The sequence below is a fragment of the Saccopteryx leptura genome, chromosome 6, assembly GCF_036850995.1.
Source record: "Saccopteryx leptura isolate mSacLep1 chromosome 6, mSacLep1_pri_phased_curated, whole genome shotgun sequence".
NCBI lineage: Eukaryota > Metazoa > Chordata > Mammalia > Chiroptera > Emballonuridae > Saccopteryx > Saccopteryx leptura.
The window spans coordinates 155,642,212-155,661,974 of record NC_089508.1 but is presented as its reverse complement, the minus strand read 5'-3'; the positions used below and the strand labels follow the sequence as shown (position 1 = coordinate 155,661,974).

At 39.9% G+C, this 19,763-nt stretch overlaps 1 protein-coding gene across 4 annotated transcripts in view; it reads right to left on the bottom strand.

Annotated features, from left to right (window-relative positions):
* RNF130 (ring finger protein 130) overlaps positions 1-19,763 on the bottom strand; it is a 162,170-nt gene that overhangs the window by 98,314 nt on the left and 44,093 nt on the right. For all 4 annotated transcript variants that reach the window (XM_066343550.1, XM_066343551.1, XM_066343552.1 and 1 more), the window contains exon 3: positions 3,494-3,744. In XM_066343550.1, the coding sequence (XP_066199647.1) occupies positions 3,494-3,744 (251 nt within the window). The remainder of the gene's footprint in view (positions 1-3,493; positions 3,745-19,763) is intronic.

The window sequence follows — 19,763 nt, the reverse complement described above, 5'->3', positions numbered from 1 at the left end:
CAAAGTTCATGAACTAGAAGATTCAACATAGTAAAGATTAAGTGGTCCCTCGTCTATCACGGGGGTTAGGTTCCAGAACCCCCCATGATAGGCGAAAATCTGCAAAGTAGCAACCTTATATTTATTTTATTATTTATATATATTTTAAGGCTTTATAAACCCTCCCCACACTGTTACAAACCTTTCCCACACTTATTTTGTTTATTTTACTGCAAAAATAATTAAAATAATATATAAAAAGACCTATATAAAATCCTGTGATATGGCAAAAAATCCGCAATACAAAATTAGATCTATACAATTTAAAAATCCTCAATACAGCGAGACTGTGAAAAGTAAACCGCGATATGGTGAGGGATGACTGTATATCAACTCTTCCCAAATTAATCTATAGGTTTCAGCATTCATAACAAAATCTCAGCAAGGGTTGGGGGGGGGGGCTGGGGAAAAAGACACAGACAAGCTTATTCTAAAATTTATATGAAGAGGCTCTAAGATCTAGAATAGCTAAAACAATCTTGAAAAATAAGAATAAAGTAAGAGGGGCCCTGGCCAATTGGCTCAGTGGTAGAGCATCAGTCCAGTGTGTGAATGTCCCAGGTGCAATTTCTGGCCAGTGCACACAGGAGAAGCTCCCATCTGCTTCTCCACCCCTCCCCTTCTCCCTTCTATCTCTCTCTTCTCCTCCCCTCCTTGAGCCATGGCTTGATTGGAGCGAGTTAGCCCTAGGCACTGAGAATGGCTCCATGGACTACACCTCAGGCACTAAAAAATGGCTCTGGTTGCAGCAGAGCAACGCCCCAGATTGGCAGAGCATCACCCCATAGTGGGCTTTCCGGGTGGATCCCGGTCAGAGTATATGCGGTGGTAGTCTGTCTCTGCCTCCCCTCCACTAAAAAAAAAAAAAAAAAAAAAAGTGAGAGGAATCACTTTACACAATACTAAAGCCTAATATACAGGCAAGACATTGTGGTACAAACAGAGGGACATCAGTGGAAGAGAAAATCCAGAAACACACCCACCTGACTTTTGACAGAGGTACAATATTGGACACATGAAAGCAAAAATAGATAATCTCAACCTAAACTGCACACTTTATATAAAAATTAATTCAAAATAAACTATGGACTTAAGTGCAACATGTAAAATTATATAACTTTTAACTATAAACTTTTAGAGAAAGATAAAAATCTTCAGACTTGACGGTCAAGAAATTGAACCTCCTCAAAACTGAAAAATTTTGCTCTTCAAAAGACCCTGTTAAAGGTAGAAAAAACAAGATACACACTGGGAGAAAATATTTGCAAACCACAATTCAAACAAAGGACTTGTATCTGGAATGCATAAAGAACTCTCAAAACTCAACAGTAAAAACAACTCAAGTAGAAAATGGGCGAAAGACAAGAATGGACACTGCACGGGAAAGGATACACTGTTGGCAAACACGCACATGAAAAGACAGTCACCATCATTAGCTATTTGAGAAATGCAAAGTAAAAGAGATACTATGACAACTATCAGAGTGGCAAAAATAAAAAAATAGTGACAACACCAAATGCTGTTGAGAATGCAAAGGAACTGGATCAGGGAGATGTGTCTAGTAGGAATGTAAAATAGGATAGCCACTTGGGAAGAGTATGGTAGCTTCTTACTAAATTAAATATATGCTTTCCATAATAACTCCAAAACATTTATCCCAGGGAAATGAAAACTCACGTCCACATAAAAACCTGTACACTACTGTTCATAGTCACTTTATTTAAAATAGCCAAAAACTGGAACCAATTTGGTTAACTAAATTGTGGTATATCCAAGCCATGGAATATAATGAGCAGTAAAAAGGAATAAACTACTGATACACACAACAACTTGGAAAGATCTCAAAGGAATTATGTTAGGTTGAAAAAGTCCAAATTCTAGAGGTTAATTACTACATGATTCCATTTATATAGCATCCTTGAAATGACAAAACTACAGAGTATGGGATACATTAGTAGTAGTCAGAGGTTAGGTAGGGGATAAGGGAGTGGCCGTGGTTGTAACATAGCACAAGGTGTGTGTGTGTGTCTCTCTCTCTCACACACACACACAGAAACAAGCTGAGAAGCTAAATAAACTGTCAGAAGGAACCATGACAAATTGGTGGTAAGGTCAGAATCTGAACTCAGACCCTCATATCTGTTCTATACCAAGCCTATGCTCCTTTCACTAGAATAAGGAAGGATAAAAATGTCACTCTTTCCACCCTCCACCAGCAATTTAGATGGACTATTTGAGGATGGCATTATATCAAAATTGGCTAAAACCACTCTCCAAGCAATTCACTTCTTAAGTTTCCTATGAGAAAAGCTTAGGACTGTAACAGTGACATAACACCTTGAACTTGATTCCCAAATGGATATTTTGTCTACAGCCCATCAAACAAACCAAGTTAACAAACTGAATCCCAGCTGTAGCTGCTCCACTAGAGGCAGCATCCTGTCTTTCCTGTGTCTTGATCCATCCAAAGCCCACTAAGCACTCATGCTGTGCTGGTCAATGGCATTTCTAGGGTGGCTATCATGATACAGCTTTTCTGTTGGTCCTTCCCCCCTCTCACCACCTCCCACAGCTAAGCTTATATAATTTTTTTTAAAGAAAGAGTGAGAGCAACAGAGTGAGAAAGAGAGAAAGACAGACACAGTCAGGAAGGGAAAGAGATGAGAAGCATCAACTCATAGTTGCAGCACCTTAATTGTTCATTGATTGCTTTCTCATATGTACGTTGATCAGGGGTCTCCAGTTGAGCCAGTGACCCCTTGCTCAAGCCAGTGACCTTGGGGTTTTGAACCTGGGTCCTCAGCATCCCAGGTCAATGCTCTATCCACTGTACCACCACCTGGTGAGGCAGGATCATTTATTTTTAATTAATTTATTTTTTCTGAATAGATAATACATAGTACAAAATTCTCACAAAAGTTTGTATAGTGAAAAGTTTCCCTCTTCCATTCTCCAGTCACCTCCCACTGACAACCAGTGTTACCAGTTTAAAAAAACAACTTTCTGCCTTGGCTGGATAGCTCAGTTAGTTAGAGCATCATCCCAAAGCACAGAGGTTGCTGGTTCAATCCCCAGTCAGGGCACATACAGGAATAGATTGATGTTCCTATCTCTCTCATCTCTTTCCCTTCCTCTCTAATATCAATAAAATAAACATTAAAAAATAAATAAAAATGCAACTTTCTGTATTTACTAGAATTAGCTAGATGATATTATGATTGTAAGCTAATCATCTACGTAGAATACTCCAAGTGATCATTATAATTTAGTAATTTCCCCATTTAGGCATTTAAAATATTCTTAAAGTACTTGTGTAGATGTTTTCAACATTAAAATGACTGAAGGTTATAACTTTTTGAAAAATGAAAATATATTTGTGTTATGCATGATCACAACAGATGTCTATGAATGCTACGGTTCGTCAGCATCAATCTCTAGAGTACTGGCAACTCACCTGGTTCCTGTCACGTGCATTTGTGTATCTGATCTTCTGAATGAAGTAGAATATGAGCCATGCTGAAGAAATAATCATCAAAACAATAAAGGATATTGATACGAAGACTAGAGAGCCTCGGCTGAAGTTCTTTGGCGGCATTCGAGTTCCAACAGCTATTGTCATTTGTACAGAGATGTTTTTCTCCAGATAACTCAAAATATCCTTACCCCTCAGTTCTGTAATCATGACAGCAATAATATCTCCAGTGCCTGTAATGTAAAATAAATATATATATTCAAGTGACATTTAAAATTTATAGGGTCACCAAATACACAAAAAATGCTTAGAAAAACAATACTACAATTTTTGCTAATGGCAAGTGTTTGCAGATTCAACTTTTTAAATGACATGAAGCTGCAGTTGGGTGTGTTGGCATCAAGTAGAAACAAGAATTTTTTGTGTAGTACTTAAAGCATAAAATGATTGCAGTGTTATGAGTCATATTAACTTTTGTTGCAACTATATTTAAAAAAATTATCAAATCAGTCAAATGCGACAACAAATAGTAAAAAACACTATATTATAGAGCAATAAATGTGATAAAATCATGGGAAGTTTTCTTTGTAAGATGTTTTCCATCTTAAAATGCTCTCTAGAAAGTCCCAACTCCTTAAGAAAAGGAGAAAATGCTGCCATTTATAGTATAAAAATTGGTACTTCTTAAACTAATTATTCTTAGAAACGTTTATGGAACTCCCATAGAACTAGTGTAGAACTAGTACAAGGAATAGAAAGAATACAGGAGGTGCAGGTGTATAATAGCACTGTTAGGACACAAATCTGATAATTGGGTTAACAATAGCAAAATGCCAAACGGTAGTATCTTTATTAAGAACTGAAACTAACCTTGGTTCTATGTCCCCTAGACCTCACTAGAGGAAGGTTCCTTTCTAGTTTACCCCAGAACTCTATTGGATGATTTCCAATAGACAAAACTCTTCCTTAGACAAATCCAACCTGCAACACTCTGGACAAGTTTGGCATCAAGAGCTCCAGCTCCTAGCAGCTGTTAGAGGTTCCGCCACAAATAATTGAATTAAATTGTAACAATGTTCTTATGCAGCATGTCTAACCACCTAGGTTCTTCCACTTATATAAGTTTCAGATGCTGTAATACAGTAAAGTGACTCCTATGCACAGCATAAAATTACAGTCTATTTCTTTTTACCACCAATCTAGCTGTCAGCAATTGTCCTTTCATAAGCTGAAGCTGTCTGGGCAACATACAACTTTTACAATTTGCCTTCTTCAAAGAGCCCCAAAGACTCTAGGTGTTAAGAGGAAGGAGAATAAACATTTTATTTTGAGAAAGAAAATTATAAGCATTATTCAAATGTGAATAAAGTTTGTTCATATAAATGTAGACCACCAAGACAAATAAACCCCTTAAAAGTTGCCCTTTCAAAGGTTTCTTCAATTACTACTACTACTAAATATTTGGTTTATATGTTTAATTTGTCATCCTTAACTAAAGGACTATCTTTGTATCATATGTAGTCAAAGACTGTATACAACTGAAAAGAAATTCAATAATTAAAAGTTTCATGAAAAACTTAAACCCAATGGAACATATACCTTTGTATTATTCAAAATTATGCCAGCCACTTTATCAGAATAGCAATTTATCAGAATACTGATTAAAAAACAAAATGAAAACTGCAAATTTAAAGCAAGCAACAAAGTTAGCATCTAATTATATTTCTGAAATACAAGTCTGATTAGCAAGTAAGAGAAAATCATAATATGCTAAACCATTTTAAATTTCCATTTAGAAACCTTAGGTTTGTGCTTTTAAAATGTTGTTCAACAGGTAATGTGGTATAAGATACCAGGTATGGCTATAAAGTAACTGAGACGGATCCCACACACGACACATGACAATCAGTCTCATTGCTTTATAATCACACCAGGTACAAACATGGTTTTAGAAATCAGTTCTGAGGCTCCCTCTTGAAGACTCAAGCTGGAAAAGGAGCAGAGAAAGCTGCACAGGTAGCCTAGGGAACAAATCCATGTAATCTCATTCACTCAAAGAGCACTCAAAGAGCACTACCCGATTTCAATTGGAAAGCTGTGTAGGGAAAGAAGTGTTTAATTATTTCAACCTTTCATTTAACAATATTCATTGAACTCATACGATGATCAAGGTTCCTTAATGTTCACCGTTCAAAGAGAGTGAAACATCATCTACTGTGAAGTAAAAAATATGTACATATTTATCTCTGCCCTGGCTCCAGGGACAGGGCTCCTAAAACCCTTGAAATGTCCTAAGTCAGTGGTCGGCAAACTCATTAGTCAACAGAGCCAAATATCAACAGTACAACAATTGAAATTTCTTTTGAGAGCCAAATGTTTTAAACTTAAACTATATAGGTAGGTACAATCCTTACCGAGGTAGCGCCCACACGTGGTATTTTGTGGAAGAGCCACACTCAAGGGACCAAAGAGCCGCATGTGGCTCCCAAGGGGCAGTTTGCCGACCAGGGTCCTAAGTGATAAGCATTAGGAACAATCTTTGTCTTTGGTCTTTGATTTTGGTTCCTGACACAGAGCTTCTAAATCCCTTGGAATTCCCTGGGTGACAGGAGAGTCTTTTGTCCTAATGAGGCCTCTTCTGGTAGCTTTGATAGCTTGAGGATGGGGGCTGGTCATCACCAGTGAAACCAAGCCATGAAGAGAAGCTGGGAACTTTCATACCATCCCCATGCTCTGGGGAGGGGAGTGGGGCTGGAGACTAAGTTAATGACCATCATGCCTAGGTGATAAAGGCTTCATACAAATCTTCCAAATATGGGGTGTGGAGAGCTTTGGGGTTGAACACATGGAGGTGCTGGGAAGATGGGTTGTCAGAGAGCCCTATCCCTACCTTGTCGTATGTTAAGTGTTCATCTGGCTGTTTATCTGTATTCTTTATTAGTCTTTATAATAGACCAGTAAATGTGTTCCCGAGTTGTGTGAGGCAGTCTAACAAAATCTTTGAACCTAAGGAGAGGGTTTGTGGAAACCTAGATTTATATAGCCAGTTGGTCAGAAGTACAGGTGACAACCTAGGACTTGTGAAGGCTTCTGAAGGTGGTGGGGGAACGGGGGCCAGGAGACTGAGCCCTTAACCTGCAGGATCTGATGCTACCTCCAGGTAGCATTCAGAATCCAATTAAATCATAGGACATCCAGGTGGTGTTAATGAAATTGCTTTGAGAAAAACCCCCACACATATTTGGTGACCAGAAATGTCAGCAGTCAAGTGTTCCGTGTGAGTAGTAAAGGAGACATCCTCAGGAGTGTTTTCTCCTTCTCACTTGCTCTTGCTTATTACATGAAAGCTACCCACAAAAGGCCAAGAAGACTCTTCAAGGGACTATAGAAAGGAGCCAGATGCAGGCAGCCTCCTCATGTGAGTACACAGGAGATGAAGCAATGACAAGAGAGGACACTGAGACACTGCGAGTCAAGCAACATGTAAGCAATCACAGCAGATCATCAGAGCACTGGTGAACACAATAGATTCTTACTCATTTTAGGTTGTACATCCCTCAAGAATATGATAATGGGGCCCCCTTTAGAAGAAAAGCCCCCCCCCCCCAACTCTACTAATTTCAGGATCTTCTCATTCCTTACCCCTAAAGCCAATCTGGCCTTGAAGACCCTGATTTAAGGATGCCTCGGCCAACTGACTTTGAAAGATTTGCAAAGAATTAGCCACACTTCTAGGGGGATATTAATGCCAGAATAAACGTAAGCTTCAGGATAAAACTAGGGTTAGATCAAGTAGTAACCTGGTAAGAGTTAAGGACTAATTAGACTGTTATGCTGTAAACATTTAAGGAGAGAGGATAAATATTTGGAACATCCATCACCATTCTCCTATCTCAAACCTTTGGCAAACACTACTAATAAATCACGGCTAACGCCCCAGAGTACCATGCATTTCAACATATCCAACAGTCAAGATTAATTTACTAGAGATGACAAGTAAAAATCTAGTTGTGATCCCTGCTTTCACTGGTTTTCTTAAAAACATTCTCCATTATTATTCTTTAATGTTAATCTATGCTTCCACTATTTGAGTTTGGTTACTTTCACACACAATTCAATTCTTTTCCCTTTTATTTTCAGAATTTTCAAACCTACAAAACTGTTTCAATACTATATGAGTACATATGCACTTTTGCGAGAGACACAGACAGACAGAAAGACAGGAAGGGAGAGAGATGAGAAGTATCAACTCGTAGTTGTGGTACCTTAGTTGTTCGTTGATTGCTTCTCATACAGTTAACTGGGGGGCTCAAGCCAGCAACCTTGGGTTTCAAGCTAGAGACCTTTGGGTTTAAGCCAGTGACCTTGGAGCCTCAAACTTGAGACCTCAGCATCCCAGGTTGACACTCTATCCACTGTGCCATCAACCATCAGACAAGAATACATGTACCTTTTATTTAGATTTGTCAACTGGCAACATTTTACCTTTTCTATATGTTATTTATTTTTGTTGAACCAATTCACAATTGCAAACACGACATTTCCTCCTTAAATACTTCAGCTTATCTTCTAAGAACAAGGACAGAATTCACTTATCATACTCAAGAAAATGAGCTCTGATACAACACTACTCTGTAATATCTCTGCTTGGTCCTAACAGTGACCTTCAGAACTATTCAGCTGAGCACCCAGGACACAATCTGGTCTGTGGGCACTGTGCTTAGTTGTCTTGTTAGTCCCTTTGGATTTAAAGTGGATCCTCAGTCACTTTTGGTCACTCATGACATTGATCTTTTTGAAGAGTTCAAGCCATGTTTAGAAAATGTCCCTCATACTCTGGATTTGATTGTTTCTTCATGATTAGATCTCAGAGCAAACATTTCTGTTAGGAATGCAGCACAGGTAATGTTTCTTCAAGCGTGCACACAGAATTCTGCCTTTACTGATGATAGCAAATTTTATCAGTTGGCTAATCTGCTACCTGCCAAATTTCTCCTCTGTAAAGAAATGCCTCTCTTTTTAATTATTAAGCAACCGATGGGGTGATGCTTTAAGAATATCCAGTACTCCAATAAGCTTCCATTCAAAGATCTCAGAACCTACTGATACTCATCTGAATCAGTTACAATAGTGTTTGCAAAATAGTGATTTTCTTTTTTTTTCTTTAAGTGAGAGGAGGGGAGATAGAAAGACAGACTTCACATATGCCCTGACTGGGACCCACCTGGCAACTAGTTTGGGGCTGATGCTTAAACTAACTTAATGAGCCACTGGCTGTGAGAAGGGGAGGGGTAGAGATGGTCACTTCTCATGTGTGCTCTGACCAGGGATCGAACCCAGGACGTCAGCACACTGAGCCAATACTCTATCTACTGAGCCAACTGGACATGGCCAAAATAGTGCTTTTCTAACTATAAACTTCTACACTGTAAAGTGGTTCTATAATCAGAGGCACTAACATATTTTTGTATCTATCTTTTCTCCTGTTAAAAAGATATGACTGCTGGGTGGTCAATTTTTCTGTAAAAAAGAGCCCCCCCCCCCCACTACTAGTAATTCTATTTTTTAATGGGGAAAAGGATAAGTGGGAAAAGTAGCAATGCTGCTATAGTCGAGACTACGAAATCAATTTTCAGGGCCCAACAAAAGGAACCTCAGAATTAATGTCCTTTGGGTTCTGGAGTCAGAATGTCTAGGTTCAAATCCCAGCACAATATTTAACCTCCCTGAATTTCAGTTTCTTCTTCAAAATAATTAGATACTACCTGCTGGATTCATGGCAGATACTCAGTAAACATACAACTTACCGAGGAAACCAAAAAGCCCCTACCACAGAATTTGGAACTCAAGGCACCCATTGACAACACAATCCTCCTGGCTTTGAAGAAGATTCATGCCTCAGCTCAGGGAGTCACCCAGTTGAGGCAGTTAGAAATTACCCTTCCCACACTGTCTCTCCCTCCTGGGAATTAATCTCAGGGCAAGCCCAGCTCAGCCAGGCCATGGCTCCTTTCACCCCAGAAAGGCAGAACTAGAAAGAAAGAAAATGCGTCTTCTGAGCACCAGATCACAAATGGAGAGAGGCGATTTTCCTGTAAGCTTTTTAAACTTTATTGTAAGCTTACCTGTTTTTTTAAGGAAAAAAGAAAGCCCTGTGCAAATCTCACCTAGCAGAGGTTTTATTTAAGCTTTAACAGATAAACTTGTTTGTTCAGTTCAAATCAACTGCTAAAGTTTAAGAAATTTTAAAGCTCTTAGATAATTCTATAAAATTTCCCATAAAAAAGTTGAGGAGGATGCTTCATCCCCAAACTGAGGTGTCTGCAAGGATGCTTCTGTAACTCCTGGCAGGTTCCTGTCCGGGGCATCAGTTATTCCTACAAAGTTCAATGCCTTTCTATATGTAAAGTAGAACACCATATACTTCTAAATTGTTTCAAAGTTCTAGAAGGGCTGTTGCTGAGGGGACACTTGGGTATAACTCGCATTTTCTGTAGCCCCATCTCTGAAGTCGTGCAGACCAACGAGCCCTGTTGCCTGTGTCTCAATGAGTATGCTCACGCATAGTCTCAGCCTTCTCTTCACTCCCACTGACTTAACTGAAGTCCTTCTCAAATGTTTATCTACAGTATTTGCACTTTTTCAAACCCAGTACTCTTCATTCTTCTCTTCACTAACCCCTTAAAGAACCCACAAGAAAACAAGATATGCTACATTCTTTAATAAAATGAGTATTATGATAATTCTGAGAGATGCAGATGATAGGTTATATCAATTATAGATTTCCTGCTGAGATTTGTCCAGGTTTCCTAAAATAAACATTTGTTGAGTCGTCACTCCTCTGTTCCAAGCCTTTGATTTGGCCCTTCCTTCCATCAGCTAAATAAAGTTCAAACTCCTTACCCTGACTCAAGGTATTTGGAAGCCAAATGAGCCTAAAGGTGACTGGACAGTCAGATGACAATAGACACCCCTTACTGACCAAAATGGACTGCTGGTCAAAGTAACTGAAAACAGTGGCTCATGTGGTCTAAGCAGAATGGAGGAATGAAGTCTTGGAGTCAAACCGAAAGCTTCAACAAAACCAAGTGACAGGAGAAGAGGGAGAAAACAGGAAGAAGCATCAGTCAGATGACAGGACATGGGGGTTGACACTCAAAAGCTACAATAATTCTAGGAGACAGTGAGGCTCAGAGAAGTAGCTATGGGGTCAGGCTTCTGGTGAGGGGGAATGGTTGAAGGGCCTAAGGAAGAAATTTTAAGTTAAGAGTTTTCACTTTCCACATAGTTCCTGGAGTTGCCCAGATGATGGCAGGACTATATGTGAGTAGGTCAGGAGGAGTCAAGGCCTCTGATGATGTGAAGCTGTTAGCGTAGATTGCTAGATATTAATAAAGGAAGGGAAGAGAATTAGACATTAAAAAGCCTGCTTCCCTAGGAAGTTGCAGCATTCATAGGTTCCCCAGGGGACCTCTACATCCTTTGCCCTTGGGACCTAATTTCTGAATGGGGAAAGAAGTATCCTGACAGTAGGTCATTACGAAGGGAGAAATAAAAACTGCAGGAGAAATTTCTCTGCTGGGCGCATGTGCGCTAGAATGCAAGATGGTATAGGGGAGGCCTAGAATGGGAAAAGGATCAGATTGGATAAGGGACACAGAACCCTGGAAAATCTAGGAAATGGATTGGTTGTGGGAGGGCCCAATACAGGTCCATGAAATATTGGGAAATAGATTGGTTAGTCTGAAGAAATGCCTGGTCCTTCCCAAGTCCGAAGTAATACAATCTAAGCCAGGGGTCCCCAAACTACGGCCCACGGGCCACATGCGGCCCCCTGAGGCCATTTATCCGGCCCCCGCCGCACTTCGGAAGGGGCACCTCTTTCATTGATGGTGAGAGGAGCATAGTTCCCACTGAAATACTGATCAGTTTGTTGATTTAAATTTACTTGTTCTTTATTTTAAATACTGTATTTGTTCCCGTTTTGTTTTTTTTACTTTAAAATAAGATATGTGCAGTGTGCATAGGGACTTGTTCATAGTTTTTTTTCTAGTCCGGCCCTCCAACAGTGAACTGGCTCCCCGTATAAAAAGTTTGGGGACCCCTGATCTAAGCTAACAAAGCTCTCCCTCCTAAGGCGTGTGCTCCTGGGTTCTCTCTCTCTGTAGCAGCCATGTGGCCCTAGCAGCCTCGGACTCAGAGAGTGAGCTTGGGTAGGCAATGCAGCGCCAGTCCAAGCACAGCTAGGAATAGAGACAACAGCCAGACAGGAACAAAAGCACAGAATTCGCAGAACCTGGCCTTAGTTCTGGGCTTGATGAAGACAAAGTTGGACTTCTTTCTCAGACAGGTAGCCAGAGATAAAACATTGAGAACCTGTGTGGAGCCAACTATTTCAACCCCAATTATTCTTGCCACACCAACACTCAACTCCCCACCTCCATAAGTGAGTCTCCTGATTTTTGTGTGACTCCCATGAAGGGACGTTTCCATTGGCAACACAGAGAGAGGCAGGGAAGAGAATGACTGAGATAATGAGAAACACAGGTGTTGAACATGAGAATAAAAGATAAAGTTCTGTGACTGAGAGTGTATTACTTTGAAAGCAGCTGTACTGAATTTAAAAAGTGCCAGCACCACGTTACCTAGTGGTGCCCACAAAGACTCACAACACTAACTTGTAACTGTGCTAAAGCTCGAACCTGAATCTCCAATCAGGAAGCTGCCACGCAGGAATGAGGAAATTTCCCACCCGCACACAGGTAGGGCAAAGGCTCCACGCCCACCACTCAAACATCAGTTTGCTTTCTTCTTATACTATCTCCTGATTGTATGCACACTCTTCACATAAATGTTTGTTTTTCCACATCATAAAAAGGGAAGGATGGCAGGAGCAAAAACCTGCACGGAGGAAAAAGCCACTTTTTTCCTTCACTGGAGAGACAGAAAGGTAGGGTAGGGGACTGGGGGTGGGGTTAATTAGGAAGACAACTCACCAGGCAGCAAAGTCTTTTATCTTTTAGTTAAAAGAGTTCTTAGGGGTAAAAAAAAAAGAGTTCTTAGGGGTAATCTTCAACATAATGCAGGAACCCCCTATAAATTGCTGACTCTTCTTGAGCAGCTGGTTCTATATACACTCATGGTTCTGAGTATTAGAAAGGGCTACCTTATACCTCAACTCTTTATTCCTAAATGCCCATTTATGGCTCTTGGTTCTCTTCCCTGGAAAAGCATCACCGAATATATAAATTGTATTTCATTAATTCATGGTGTAAAATATCATAAACTGTAAGGTACATCATTACTGTATAATGAAAAAAAACCCCTCTCAATAAATTCTAAGATGTCACTAAAATAAGAAATAAGCTAACTTCAAGCTGTCCATCCCAGGACCAATGAAAATTCCTCCTCTTCCACACAACAGTCCGTCAGGTAGTCAAAAATATCTTCCCTGAACTCATGTCAGTCTTTTCTCCACACTGACTATTCTTCGAGTCCCAAATTATTCTTTTAAAAATATATATTATTAAAGACTCTACAAAAAAGATGGAAATATACACAAACCTTTTTCTAAAAAAAAACATTGAAGATTAAGTTACTGGCATGATGCCTGATCATCTCCAAATATTTGTGTATGCCACAAACAAAAACCATTTGTTAACAAAGTATAACCACCAAAAACATTAAGACATGAACGCTGATACATTCTCTGCTATCTAATCAGAGTCTATTCAAGTTTCCCCAATTTCCTACTAATGTTCTGCAGTTCAGATCAGAGCCTCACACTGCATTTAGCCGTCGCATCTCATTAGTCTCTGTCAGCCTGGAACAGTCTCTCAGTTTCCTTGACGTTCACAACCTTGACACTTTTGAAGATTATAGCCCGGCTGTTTTGTAGAACGTCCCTCCATTTTGGATTTACTGGTGTTTCCTTGTGGCCTGGTCAGGCCACGCACCTCTGACACAACAGCTCAGAAGTGATGCTGTGCTCTTTTCTGTGCACCCTACCAGGTGGCACATTTTTATATATCCCATTCCCTGCTCAAGTTCACTTTGATCACTCGGTAAAAGTGCCTCCTTCAGGCTTTCCACTGTGAAGTTATTTGATTTTCTCCTTTGTTAATTATTGAGTATTCTGTGGGGAGGTACTTTGAGGCTAGGAAAGTCAAACTTTCAATTTACTCTTATTTCTTAGATCAGTATGAACTCGTGGTTAGTTTTATTTAATGGGCTTAATAATTACTACCATCATTCATTTAATGCTCAAATTCCAATTTATTTATTTATTTATTTATTTATTTATTTATTTATTTATTTTTAGCATGAGAGAGAATAACAGAGAGAGTAACAGAGAGAGAGAGACAAACAGGAAGGGAGAGAGATGTGAAGCATCAACTTGTAGTTGCGTACTTTGGTTATTCATTGATTGCTTCTCATATGTGCCTTTAGTGGGGGTCTCGAGCCAAGCCAGTGACCCCTTTCTCAAGACAGCAACCTTGAGCTTCAAGCCAGTGACCATGGGACCACATCTATGTTCCCAAACTCAAGCTGGATGAGACCACACTCAAGTTGGCAACCTCAGGGTTTCGAACCTGGGTCAGAGTCCCAGGTCGACACTATCCACTGTGCCACCATCAGTCAACTCCAAATTGTTTTTGATAAAACACTGCTTTATAGCACTTCCTATCCTGTTCTTTTTTGGACATCGGTTTTTCAATGTTTTATTAAAATAAGGTGATAAAATAAATACAATATTTCCAATATCAAAAGTAGCAAGAGACCACTATTTCCCTACATCTGAATATTACGTTCATGAGAATACAGCCCAAACTTTCCATGTACTTTTTAGCAGCCATGGCAGACATTAGCATGCACTCAGTTTCTGAGACTGAGGTGGCTAGGAGGTCCTCCACTTGAGCTGTTACTTAAGCCAGGTCTCCATAAACCCTTGTTGGTAATTCTTGAAACCATTTGCAGGTGGATTTAATGAATACTTTCCTTTTGTCGTTATCTGTATTCCCAGATCCACCTAGTTTTGTGTCATTTTCAAGTTAAGATACTTTTAGAGTTTCTTACAAGTTTTTAATAAAATAATTTTAAATGGGAGTGTGGGGGGAAGTTATATACAGAGTTAGGCATTCCAACCAGGCAAGATTTATATCGAGAGGAAAGCTGATGACATTAGCTTTCACACCAAGCACCAGAACTCTAAAAACCTTCAAATCTATTATATTTTTAAAAAATTTTATTTACTGATTTTATCAAGAGAGGGAGGGAGGAAGAGAGAGACAAACATCAATTCGCTCCTGCATGTGCCATGACTAGGGATTGAACTGGCAACCTGTGCACTTCAGGTCAATGCTCTAACTAACTGAGCTATCTGGCGAAGGCAAATATGTTATTTATGTTTAAGAATCTATAAACCTGAGAGCTCAATGAACTGAACAATTAAGAAAACTGATGCTGGAGGCCAGGTTTCTCATTGTTGTAGTGGGAGTTTACTGATAAGCAAATGGAGGAGGCTAGAATGAGCCATGTGGTGATGGATTAGAATTGGAGACATCAGGATGAACTCATTTTTAGCTTAATATAGATATGATTACATATAAAAATACTTATAGATATGTGTATACACAAATGTCAGTACTACACATATTATTTCCTTGCTCTGTTAGCTAAGAGGGCCCAGAAGCAACAAAACCTGAATACTAAAAGCACATTTAATGCCTAGCTCTTGGTTTCTAATATTATTCTCTAATAAACAGTTCCTTGGAGTACTACCTGATTCCAGTAGTGGGGCACGAAATATAAACAAGATAAGCCTGGAGAGTCTTATAGCACCAGAAAGTAACAAAGTGCTCAAAAGGCAAAATAGACAACCATACCCACAATACTGGGGGTATATCAATCAAAGGACAGAGTAGCCAACTGAATGAGCTTCCAATGGCCAGAGCTAGAACACTCTGAGCAACAAAATAAGGTAGTACTATATTATTTATATAATACAAAATATAAAATAAATATGCATGAGTTCATATTGATATAAAAGTAAATGATTGGACCCTGGCCGGTGCTTCAGAGGATAGAGCGTCGGCCCAGCATATGGACATCCTGGGTTTGATTCCTGGTCAGGTCACACAGGAGAAGCAACTATGCACTTCTCCCTGCCCTCTTGCTCCCCATTCTCTCCTTCCCCTCCCACAGTCAGTGGCTTGGTTGGTCTGAGTGTGTTAGCCTCTCAGGCACTGAGGATAGCTTGGTTGATGTGAGCATCAGTCCCAGACAGGGTTGCTGGGTAAATCCTGGTTGGGGTGCATGTGGGAGTCTGTCTCACTATCTCCCCTTCTCTTACCTTAAAAAAAAGAAGTAAATGATTGAGTAAATTTATAAATGGAGAACAGACAAATCATCTGTGCAGAATAATTCCAAATGCCCTAAGGAAGGGTGGTTATAACTCCCTGTGTATAGTGACCTCCTTTCAAAGAGTGCTGCACAGAGAGAGTGGAGAAGCCCGACATACACTACCTCTCACTCAGGTGATTGTTCACATTGAAAGTATGTGGCCGTGACACAATGTTATGAGAACGGCACTTCATCTCTGTGTTCTTCCTCCCCAAAACCCATATCCTCAGTCTAATCATAAGAAAAACATCAAACAAGTCCCATTTAAGGGACATTTTATAAAATAAGTGAAGACTACTTCTTAAAACTATTAAGGTCATCCATCGGATCATTTACAATAACATAGATGAACCTTGATAACATTATACGGAGTGAAATAAGTAAATCAGAAAAAAACTAAGAACTATATGAATCCATACATAGAAGGGACATAAAAATGAGACTCAGAGACATGAACAAGAATGGGATGGCAAAAGGGGTGGGGGGTGGGGGAAGGGGGGATGGGGCGAAGAAGGAGAGAGGGGTTGGGGGAGGGGAGGGGCACAAGAAAACCAGATAGAAGGTGACAGAAGACAATTTAACTTTGGGGGAGGGGTACACAGCATAATCAAATGTCAAAATAATCTAGAGATGTTTTCTTTCAACATATGTACCCTGATTTATCAATGTCACTGCATTAAACTTAATAAATAAATTAAAAAAAAAACTATTAAGGTCATCAAAACAAGGAAAGTCTGAAAAACAGTCACAGCTGAGAGGAGCCTAAGGAGACACAGGATAAAAAAATGTCATGTGGTGTCCTAGATAAGATCGTGGCACAGAAAAAGGACATCAGATAAAAACTAAGAAAATGTGAATAAAGTATGGAATTCTTAATAATAATAATAATGCATCGATACTGGTTCATAATTATAATAAATGCGCCACACTAATATAAGATGTTAATAGAGTATCCTTGCAATTTTTCTATTGTAAAACTGTTCTAAAATATAAAGTCTATTTTAAAAAGGGAAAAGCTTCTGATCAGAAAAAAAGGAGGTTGGCCCTGGCCAGTTGGCTCAGTGGTAGAGCGTCGGCCTGGCGTGCGGGGGATCCGGGTTCGATTCTCGGCCAGGGCACACAGGAGAAGTGCCCATTTGCTTCTCCACTCCCCCCCCCCCCCTCTCTGTCTCTCTCTTCCCCTCCCGCAGCCAAGGCTCCATTGGAGCAAAGATGGCCCGGGCACTGGGGATGGCTCCTTGGTCTCTGCCCCAGGCGCTGGAGTGGCTCTGGTTGCAGCAGAGCGACGCCCCGGAGGGGCAGAGCATCACCCCCTGGTGGGCAGAGCATCGCCCCTGGTGGGCATGCCGGGTGGATCCCGGTCGGTCGCATGCGGGAGTCTGTCTGACTGTCTCTCCCCGTTTCCAGCTTCGGAAAAATACAAAAAAAGAAGGAAAAAAAAAAAAAAAAGAAAAAAAGGAGGCTAGAAAAACAATACTTTTAAAATGCTGAAAGGAAAATATCAAATTCTCTATCTATAGGGGAGGGCAAAAAGGTAGGGTTACAGTTGTGAGTTCACAAAATAGAATTTATTCCTATTAAAACTATTTTTAGAGTGAAAGGAAGGGGGGGGGGAGAAAGAGGAACAGAGAGAGAGAGATTTGTTGTGTTCCACTTACCATGCATTCATTGGTTGATTCTTGTATGTGCTTTGACTAGAGATCAAACCCACAACCTTGGCATATTGGATTGATGCTCTAACCAAGTGAGCTATCTGGCCAGGGCCCATAGTTTATTTTGTATTACACCTGTAAGCCTACTTTTTCCCACTCCTGTATGGCCTTGAAAAATGATGGTAAAAAAAGACATTTTCAGATAAATGATGAAAGAATTCATCACCAACAGATGTGCACTGCAAGAAATGATTTTTAAAAAATGATCTGGGTTGAAAGAGAATTGACAACAGATGGAACTCAGGACAGCAGAAGGAATAAAGAACTCCAGAAATGGCCCTGGCCGGTTGGCTCAGTGGTAGAGCGTTGGCCTGGTGTGCGGGAGTCCTGGGTTCGATTCCCGGCCAGGGCACACAGGAGAAGTGCCCATCTGCTTCTCCACCCCTCCCCCTCTCCTTCCTCTCTGTCTCTCTCTTCCCCTCCCGTAGCCAAGGCTCCATTGGAGCAAAGTTGGCCCGGGCGCTGAGGATGGCTCTGTGGCCTCTGCCTCGGGCGCTAGAATGGCTCTGATTGCGGCAGAGCAACGCCCCAGATGGGCAGAGCGTCGCCCCCTGGTGGGCATGCTAGGTGGATCCTGGTCGGGCACATGCGGAAGTCTGTCTGACTGCCTCCCCGTTTCCAACTTAAGAAAAATACAAAAAAAAAAAAAAAAAGAACTCCAGAAATGTTAATAAGTGGGTAAATATAAAAGCCAATCCTATCCCTCTCACCAATAGAGATCTTATCATTCCTCCTCTAAAGGTTCCTTAGACTTAAGAGTCTGACAGAGGGTCTCAACAGGGGAGGAAACACCCTCAGGGAGTGTCTGTCTGGAATCTCTGGGAAGGCTTTCATACTGAAACAAACATGGAGAAAGGCCAGTGGTTGTTGGTAAGAGCCCAGGAGGCAAACCATTCTATGATTAGCAAAGAATTATCCTGCCCAAATGCCCCTTCTCCATATCCCCTCAAGAAAAAACCTGATTGCACAGAGCTATAAAGCATCAATCAAGGGGAAAGGGAGCCCACCACCCAGACCTCTAACACATGCAGCCAGGCTGTATCATCTTCCTTAGCACCTGTGTCGGTACTATTCATGCTGAGCTTGCAGCATTAAATCCAGGGTCATCATCATCATATGAAGAGCTCTCAAGTATAAAATGTCTTCCAGCCTATAACCTATAGGACTGAATTCTAAACTAGTATTCTAAACCCAAACAGATCCTTATAGAATTTTAACTCCCTTCTCTTCTGCTGCTGGAGAGGAAAGGATAAGCACAAGAAGGATAAAATGGCAAATCAAGCGATGAGTCCCAACAACCTCCTCAGGACTGCAGAGAGCCTGCAATATTTACGCCAGACAGGATGGCTTGTGGAAAAGTTATCTCAAGTAACTGACAGAGGGAGGGGCTCTCTAAATCCACCCAAGATTTAGAGAAAAATTCGAAGCTTATGTAAAAGTTTTAAACAATTAGCAGTTTTTAATTTTTAAAAGGCTTTACCTAAGTGATTCAGTTTTAGATTTTTTGTATAATTATAATTTTAAAAAAATGATTCATATAGAAGATATTGTAGAAATATTTATAAATGAAGGAAAAAAGATACATACAATTTAAACTCTTACTTCATGCCATAGCAGTACTCTATCTTTTCCAAGATAATTAAAATCACATTTAATTAGAACCTAAAAACTTTAGAGTAAAACAGTATGACTATTATGCTATTCATTAATGTGCTTTTAGAATAAAGGTAATAGATTTAGATTAAGTGACACAAATTATTGATACTTAAAGGTATTTTGAAAAGTATTTGTGATTTATCTTATTTTCACAAAGTATGATTTTTATATTCACTTAGTAAATAAATAGTCTACATTTTCTAGTCACTGCTAGACAATACTTTTAAGAGAATAAGATGGAAAAAAGGTAAAGAGCCATTCTGTTCAACTAGCCACAGAAAATTAGATACTGCTGACTGACAAAAGATAGAGAAGCAACATTATATTTGGTTACGTGTTTATCTAAATTACCTCACTTTTCTTCAAACAATGAAAAAAAAATACGCTCTTACAGACACAAAATAAAACCGTAAGGGATTTTCAATTTGACAATAATTTGACATAATTTAAGACTATTAATAACAGTAAAGTCTACATAAATA